Consider the following 9,053-nt stretch of genomic DNA (forward strand, 5'->3'; position numbering starts at 1 on the left):
GATATAAATCCAGAGGGTTTGGTTGCTGTGTATACCGCATTAAAGTTCGTTGACCTAGCAGCTTTTAGCTCCCCTCCAGTGGATAACATTTGAGTTATGGCAATAATTATGATAGTAATCTACTGTTGATGTACTATCATTTGCTTTCAATCTCACATATATGCTTCATGTCATAATCATCTGGCATCTGTGATGACATTCAACACTGGTCAAGCATAGTCCAGTTAGTAAATTGCTGCCTTGACGATGACCTTCACAGCTTCGAAGGTCTCGATGGCAGTTGGTACGATCTGGTCCGTCGGCAGCAAAAAACCGTAAGTTCCAGTGTCACGAAGTTCTACGGCGTAGGAATACTTGATTCCCGCCACACCGTAGGCCCAGTCTACACTGGAGCCGGAGGCAGGGTCTAACGATAAATTCAAAGAATCAGAAAAGTAACAAATTATTCCAAACTCAGAGGACATTAGGAAGGAAATGATAATGATAATGATGACGAGAAAACTAGAATAGCACTTGGAGAGCGCAGACATACGTTAAGCAGCTTATTCCCAACGTACATTATGTTCCTATATTCATATCACCTGCATTATCAGATTCCTTGACCACGAAAACATACCTTCACTGCCGACCACCGCAATGGTTCTGAGGGTCTCAAAAGCAAGCGCGCCATCTAGCGTTCATAATGAACCTTACCACTGATAAAGAAACTTGAAAACAACGAAAATAACAACAACCCTGCATTCGGCCGATGATCTCGATTACCTTTTCCTCGTTTTATCATCCGTAAATTATTTTTTTTGAAAGTTTCGTCCGATTCGTTCATAAATGTTTGAGTCATCTTGCAAACAGACGAACAAAGCAGAATGACGGAAATAATGATGGAAATAAAAAAGTATATAAATTACATATTTTTTTCAATTCAATTCAATAGTTTGTTTATTTCCATCATCAAAAAAGAAATTGTAATTGAACAAACAAATAAACGAAAGAAAAATCAACGCCGGTCAAAAGCATAACCCCCTTGGCGGAGGTAATACTGTTGTTGATGACAGTGAAGTATGGCGATGGAAGGATGCTGTGGAATTAGACGGAGACGGGGGGAGTGGTGGGGAGATGGGTGGTCAGAGCTTCACGTCCATAGAGGTGTTTGTGGAATGCTGACACAACTGCGTAGTGGGCATGATAAATGGCTAGCAAAGAAATTAAGGACGACAGGTGTCTACCTTCCTTATACTGTCCAAACATCAATATCATAGTGACCTTTATCAGAATTTTATTTTAACCGAAGATAACGATGACGATCACTGTTATCATTACTGTTAATGTCATAACCATTATCATTATCATTATCATTACTGTTGCGATGTCCAATATCATTATTGCTTTAATTAGTGAGGATTTTGGTGAAGCCTGTCAATGTATTAATTCTTTTGTGTCGTAATTACCTCCACTTAAATTTCTGCTTGTTATTGCTGTTCTAGTATACTACGTACATCAACTACTACTGCTGAAACTCTCTCCCTTACCACGGCTGCCATACCTAACTTCTAACATTTATTGCGATCGATTGCTACTCTCACAGCCAAACAACAAATACAGTCTACTTGCAGGAATATTTATCGTTCTATTTAGTTATTATCTTCCTTGTGTTATTTTGTCAATACTCTGTATGATATTGTAAGGGGGCTACTTTGTTCGCGGTATTTCTCATTTACACGTAGATATAATTCATTTTCAACGTTTATCTTGAGTGTTACTTTAAAATACAAGAATTAAAAACATACACACTTTTTACAAGTACAGAACAAGAAAGTATTTCTACAATGATAACTTACAGATGGTATTTGCGATGCTGCCGTATTCATAGCTAGTTCCGTAGACTGCAGATAGTGCGTTTACTGCGTCACGAGCAACATTATACTATAGGAAAAGCAAAAACAAAACAAAAAACAACAACAACAACAAATTAAAAGACGAAGAGAATAGAAAGGCTAAAAAAATCCACGGAGGTATTTTGCAACCAGAGGGCCTGTTTGTTTGGTGACAGTCAAGGTATTCAACTTAAGTAAATTTCACAGTATTTCATGCCATTGTCGGCAGCCATCGCTTTTGCATATGTCTCAATGATGTCTTTTCAAATGACGTTAATTTTTTTTTCATTTGTATGCATAGCAAGGAAAAATATTGACAATCAAAATTCAACAACCAAGATACACATTTGCATACATACAAACTTGCACAGAGGCATTTTATTGTATAAAAATGGTTTTATTTATACTCATCTTGTATATAACCAAATCTTTAGATTAGATACGTGGGTGACAGGGATCGTGGAATATAACAATAACCTAGTCTTAGGTAACAGATGGACTTTTCTCTTCTAGACCCTGGATACGAATCATAGCCAAGGTCCTTTCCGGCTAAAAGAAAGCAATTATTTTTCTACTGCTCTTAATCGTCTCCATGCATTGCTTTTTATATCAGCAGCGCGCACTCATACCTGTTCCGTGTAGTCACTAGGCAGACGATACGTGTAGCCCCATGGAGTCAGCCACATCTGGCTGTAGGCGTGGAAATCGACGAAAACTCTGACGTCATTGAGTCCCAGGATGTAGTTGGTGACTTGGAGAACCTCAATCTCGGAGTGAGCGTTTGGACCCTGGTAGTCATCAGCGCAAGGGTTGGTGCCAGCGTCTATTGGCGAATACACAATAGACTATATTGTAGAATACCAAACTCGCAACGCTCTTACGTTCTAAGCAATGACGCCCATATTGTGCAATAATAAGTCTCAAAAGGGCAGTTAGTTGTTGTTTGTTGTTGTTGTTTCAATAGAGAGTAAACGAAATTTCCTATTTTTCCTCTCTTCTTTGGAATAAGGGAAGGTCACAATCTTCACCTCTGTTTATGATCTTTGTGTTTCGACACGGTTATGATTACACTACAACTTTATTAAGAATTTTAAAATCGACAAAATGGGCCTTCCTCTATATTTGTGAAAGCTGAGACAATTTAAATGTAAATATAGTACATGTACTTATGCGGGGTACTTTTGCGGCAAAGAAAATAAACATATAAGAGATTGCTAAACATCATTCTGAGCACTCATCTGTTTACAGTGCCTAAATTCGTGCTGGAATTATACTGCCCCATTGATGACGTCACGGGTGTACTGCATAATATTTTACAGCGGCCTGAGCGTACGTATATCGGCGCGAGTGTACGTGTGTACCAATATCAAATTTCATGGTACTGAATTGCACCAAAAATCACAGGAAATACTTAATAGCTTATCTTTCAACACTTACGTAAATTTGCACCAGATCGGTCTTCTGGAACCGTTGATCTAGATGACGAACTGTATGTCATCGTTCAACATAAAACAACTCATTGTCACTCTTTGCGAGCTTTGCGGCGTTCGCGCTGCTTGCACAATCTGAAATTAGAAAAACAAATCTGAATCAGAAATAAACACTCACTCTCCGCAACATACTCAAACTCTGTTAAATACTTTTGCCATGTTTGTATAACGAGAAACTCCATTCTAAAAAGATATGACGGTCAATGATAAAGTTGTAACATACATTTGTACTGCTCAAATTATCACAGTGGTGTGACAAGCAGTCTGGTATTACAGGCTACGTGTGGTACTTGTCTTGCCAAGATCTAGCAGCCAGCAAAGAGAGCGCGCCAGCAAGTTGCATTGATGTATGCTATGCACAGTCTACTAGTATTAGGTCTAGTCCACGGTATGCAGTCAGTGCAATTGGTGAAAGGTTTTCTGGGAAAACGCCTTTGGTCTGATGTGTAATATACTCACTTCCCCACTGAAAATCCCAGTTCCTGTTGGGGTCTACTCCGTCACACAAACGTCCCACATTATTGCTGCGAGTCTTACGCCACATTCGGTCCTTGGAAGAGGTAACAAAATCGATTACATTATTGTAGCACATGCACTCCGATTTTTTTTTCTATTCTATTGAAATCAAAGCTTTAATTCTTGGTAGCTTTCATTTTCGATTTCAGGACGATCTTCTGTTGGTGGAAGCAAGTCAGAATGCAAGATCTCGACTATTATGTGTCAAACCTATATTGTTTGTTATTTTTGACGAATCAAATAATCATAATAAGATCTCCTCAAACGAAAATAATTATACTTTGTATTTATTTTCTCCCGTTATAGGTTTCTAGGTCTAACTTATTCCAAGATTAATATTATTCATCGCGAGACTGGGATAACATAAAAGTCTGAAAGTGTCAGACGTAAACAATGCAATAGCAAAATTATCAGAAGTAACTCTGACTGAGATCAGTTCAAATTCTCAACATATCCCTGGTATTTTACCTCTGACATTTTTTATACCTTATGCATTTTTACCTCTGGCGAGATTTATCAAGATTTACTTTTAGATAGGTAGTAATTCGCAATGATCCGCGAGTTTATAGGTGGAAATAATCTCCCTCTTGTTTTGTAATGCGCGCATGGCTCATAACTTTGACACTTTAGTCGTCATTGCTTGTACAAAGATTTCCCGCCACTCGCCTGTAGATAAGTAGGATTTTTTTGGATTATCAATCATGACCATTGTTAATGAAGACATTACTTTTGAGAAGTCGTAACTATGTGTGTTTACAGTTTATATTCATCCTGGGTTGAGAAATCACTATGTATTATAGCAACATTTTACTTACTCCGGTCCAGGTGTACTCGTATCCATCTGGGTTGTAATTGATGATCATGTAGAAGTCAAAGTTATCCAGCATAGAGGTGACGTCAGAATCAGAACCGTAGTTATCCACAAGCTGAAGGTGTAAATGATTAGTTTGTGAGTATGTTAATGTCACTACGTACTGCTATCATATAGGCCTAGAGTCTTACAGTTTTCTAACCACAAGGGGTAATTTCATACCAGCATATAATGTCAATGTATAATTGACATCACAATCCGCGAGCTGGTTTTTATGGGATTTTTTTAAATTTTCATGAATCTCAATCTTGTCGGTTTTTCGTTAGCATGACTCACTAATTGCAAGCTCCTTTAACTCATTGGTATCATACGGCAAGATTCACTCTTTCCAAATAGTGAATTGGGTGTTTTCGTACTACAAACGAGATTACAGAAGAAAAGCAAAATATCAAGAAACTGAAATTCGTGTGAATGAACAAAGGACAAATATTTAATGCAGATACAATTCGTGGTGAATGAAAAATGATTACCATTTTTGTCATGTACATCATGGCTGCAGGGGAAACCCACTCTCGGGCATGAATACCACCCTCCAGCCAGACGATCGGCTTGGTGATGATTCGTGGAGCGCCAACCTGCGGACGATATTCATGTCAGAATAGATTATTAGTGGATCGCGAATAAGTCTCAATATTATAGGTACACAATTCCCAAAAAAGGCGTCACTGCTTATGAAATCTTATACTTCAAAATATTGCGCTGAACAAGATGTCATCTTAATGTTAAAATGAAGACTCCCGTAATCTGTTTATGACATCCACGCTTGGATTGATGTTTGCACTGACCATCTTGCGCACTGATGTGTAGACCATGCACAATGTTGGGGTTCGAATCTTTAATAATCTCTGTTTACTGTCTTTATAGCAATGACTTGTAGGTACAAGGTACAATGACACAGAGCCCACTATCCTACTACCACAGGTAAATTTTGCCACATTCTTTACTCGTAAAATGATTATGGTATTGTTTTTGAAAGTATGCAATATGAATATTCGTTGAACTTATATAGGAATGTAGTATGCACATCAACTCCACATTAAATTTCAAATTCAAAATTCAAATTAGAATTTATTTGCCTTTTTCGACAAGAAAAAAAATACACCTCACTTTCTTTAGTGACATAAATAATGTAAACAAAACAGAATGTGGATTTAACAGAGTAAACAACAATAAGTGTAAAATTACAGTAACGATACATTGTAATGGGATTGAAGTAAGATGAAATAAAGTGAAATATCAATATGCACTTTGCGATAAACTTTCATTCATTCATTCATTCATTTATTTGTCATATTTTTCAAACTTAGATTCCTTTACCGCAATATTTTTCTTTTTATTCATACCCATCTTCCCCGATGCATGCAAAACCTACCTTAAGAGCCCTGACGCTGCGCCCTTCGTAGGATGTAGCCAGCTTCTCAACCGAAACCAGACTCGGGTTGGAAGCAGCGAAGGTATCAATCCAGTCATTGATCTTTAATGAATCAGAAGAACTCAGGGTTAGAATCGTTCTTCATTTTCGTGAGAATTTAATTAGTTTGATAGCAATCATGAACACATTTTTGTCAACTCAAATAATATTTGATTGAACACATTTCCTTCATATTTTGTTGCAACCGCAACACAATGTTTTGAGCCATTAAGTCTTTCTTAATTCAATGGCACAAAAATTAGTTCAGTCAAACAGGCCTATAGATATAGCTATTTGAATCCAAACGGTCCAAGCTGTTTCGCCCATGCATTTAGGATCAACCTATATAAAATATGTTTGTCTTTCAACCTCTGAGTTCAAATATTCATTTCGTATTTCAGAATTCGTGTTGAACTTTAAAACATACCTCGTCAAGAGTGTGGTAGACTTCGTAGTCGAAGCCGTCACTGACGGACACGGGAGCCCTCTTTCTCTGGTCCAGGGCCAGTTTCTGGACGTCCTCAATGAAGGTCTGGACTTCAAATCCACGGCCTTCAATGGTGCGGATGACGAAGTCCCTGTAAGAAGGGCTCACCATGATGTCGACGGGGTGGTCGATGCTTCGAGGAGGCTTCCAGAAGTCGACCTTTGTCATCAAAAAAATAAGACAAAAAAAGAAAGACAATTGTTACTGTACAGTTGTCTGAACGCAAAAGCTAATTTGGTGCTGTTCATGTGATATTGTAAACAATTAGCAACATGCATACAAAATCTACGAAACATTGCTTTTCGAACATCATGACATGAGTAAAGGTACCTAAACTTTCATGAGATGATGGATAGCATTAATCTATCACGGTGGTTGTATTTTTATTTTTTGGAGTTCGACACTAGGCAAATAAAGCCCATGAGACCGACACTGAGTAAAAATAGCCCACGAGTTCGACAGATACAACACGGGGTTTAATGTGTCGGTCTCGTAGGCTTGTTTGCTTGGTGTCGAACTCATGGACTGTATGACTCGTAGGCTGTACTACTCGTAGGCTGTATGACTCGTGGGTGTCGGTCTAGTGACGAGCACCCGTATTTTGTCCATCATATTTTCCTCGTTTTCCTCTCTTCATAGTCCCCCTGTTCTTCATTTCTCTCCTTATCCTTCTAGTTTTCATCTTCATGATACATTTACTAGTAAACAAACTATTAAAGACACAGTAGAATATAACTTAATTATTTTGTGTAACTCGCGGGCATCATTTTCCATGTATTTTCTTGATAGTACGCCTTTGGAACGCAGCTTTGTATAACTGAATAGGTAAACCATGAAGGACAATACAATGGAGAAAAACCCAGCAATGTATTAATGAATGAATTAGTAAATTAATAAGAGCCAGTAGCACGTGGCGTTATCAAGCATACCATTCACGTTAATTCCCCGATATCTGTCTATATACGAAATGAGTTGCTTAACTTAGTAAGAGTTGAACTAAAAGACATTTAACTCACAACTTCTCTGATTTTCTCTTCGATGACAGACAGCTCAGTCAGATCACTTCCACTTCTTGGAATGACACGGAGCACTTGGTACCTACAAAAGAAGAAGGACTGATAACATAACACATACTTTTGTTTTTCATTTCCAGCTTCTCTATCTTTTCATCTTTTCACCATAAGATTGGGTTCTCAACTGCAATTTAAAATGATACATGACAAATGATTTTTCCCCTTTTTTTCGGGTGCTGTCTAGCAAGTGCATGCAAAATATCACGAACAAAGGCACTTTTGTTCTTTGCCTGCACGCTACAGAAGACACAGTAAGGGTTTATGAAAATGACTCTAAGATCAAATCAACCTCGAAAGCTAATTCACCAAATCATAAAAAACCCTTTGATAATAAGAAAAACTTATATGACTTTGACAAGAATTTGGTGGAGGCTGATTGTCAATTTTTCCATGATATATATAAGGACTGCCTGGCATACAACATCAAATGGTAATTCGCACCTATTAATCGCTGGTGCGAATGTTGCGACAGTGTGAACTTTCTTCTTTTTGGATGCAATTCTTAGAATGTGTCTTGATAAGGCAGTGGCATTTTTTGGGTTAATGCACTTTCTGAAATCTAAATAGGCCTACATTTATTTTAATGCGGCTGCCTGTTCCAAAAAAGAATAGGCCTAGTGTCTTCATTCTTGATACCATAAAATTGGCATGTTTGCAAAAAAAAAACATCTACCGTTTTTCTTTTATGTTACTTGAAAGAGAATGACAAATATTAAGACGTACCCATTGTAGGACCTAGCGGCAAAAGCCGCGGCCAGGATCGATGCCAGAACGAGAAACCTAAACATGGCTGCTGATTGGAGATCACTTCGGCGTAATAGTCATTTCTGCATGTCGCAACTAATTTATACCTACGGAATAGACCTCTTCCAAGTGGTCCAAAGAATTATTACGTGGTTATGAGACACTCCTCCTTATCTTTGAAACTGACCTTAAGAATAGATAACAAGAAACTAAACCCCTTCTTTAGTACGGGAAGAGACAGCTGGAAAAACGAAAAAACTTGATTATCCCTCTTATGGAGGGCAAAATAAACATTTAATCTCTCCATTTTGTGTCTCTGTGGGTCTCCAATCAAGAATATTTTTTTTTCTAGACATAAAAACTAAAAAAAGAATAGAAGCATTGATTTGAACATTAGTTTGTGTCTTTTTGGGAAGACATAAGAAAAAGGAAATTCCGTGCACACTGTCATGAATGTGCTTATAGAACGAGAGAAAGCACATGCATCTCTCTTGTGTGTGTGTGTGTGTGTGTGTGTGTGTGTGTGTGTGTGCATGTGTGTGTGTGTGTCTTGGCCAACAAACTAAAAGAGGTCACTATATGACTCTTGA

At 37.9% G+C, this 9,053-nt stretch overlaps 1 protein-coding gene across 1 annotated transcript; it reads right to left on the minus strand.

The window, feature by feature from the left end:
- Positions 1–224: 224 nt before the first annotated feature.
- On the minus strand, positions 225–8,507 carry LOC139719268 (carboxypeptidase B-like). Its single transcript, XM_071630694.1, has 10 exons — positions 8,443–8,507; positions 7,663–7,744; positions 6,587–6,805; positions 6,121–6,222; positions 5,219–5,323; positions 4,693–4,803; positions 3,821–3,911; positions 2,501–2,694; positions 1,836–1,920; positions 225–406 (listed from the first exon to the last, which is right to left on the minus strand). Exons 1-10 carry the CDS (start codon positions 8,505–8,507, stop codon positions 225–227), a joined length of 1,236 nt encoding a protein of 411 aa, XP_071486795.1.
- Positions 8,508–9,053: the final 546 nt, after the last annotated feature.

This window comes from Diadema antillarum, unplaced genomic scaffold (assembly GCF_040938485.1).
Source record: "Diadema antillarum isolate AM-2024a unplaced genomic scaffold, OU_Dant_1.0 scf00000108, whole genome shotgun sequence".
Taxonomy (NCBI): Eukaryota; Metazoa; Echinodermata; class Echinoidea; order Diadematoida; family Diadematidae; genus Diadema; species Diadema antillarum.

What these genes read in the sequence shown, in the direction of transcription:
- LOC139719268 (XM_071630694.1), bottom strand. Translation starts at nt 8,507, where the DNA reads ATGTTTAGGTTTCTCGTTCTGGCATCGATCCTGGCCGCGGCTTTTGCC. An exon ending in TCTACCACACTCTTGACGAG is followed by an intron (nt 6,223 to 6,586) that starts GTATGTTTTAAA and finishes GATTCATTAAAG; the next exon opens with ATCAATGACTGGATTGATAC. An exon ending in CTGGGATTTTCAGTGGGGAA is followed by an intron (nt 2,695 to 3,820) that starts GTGAGTATATTA and finishes ATTCGCCAATAG; the next exon opens with ACGCTGGCACCAACCCTTGC.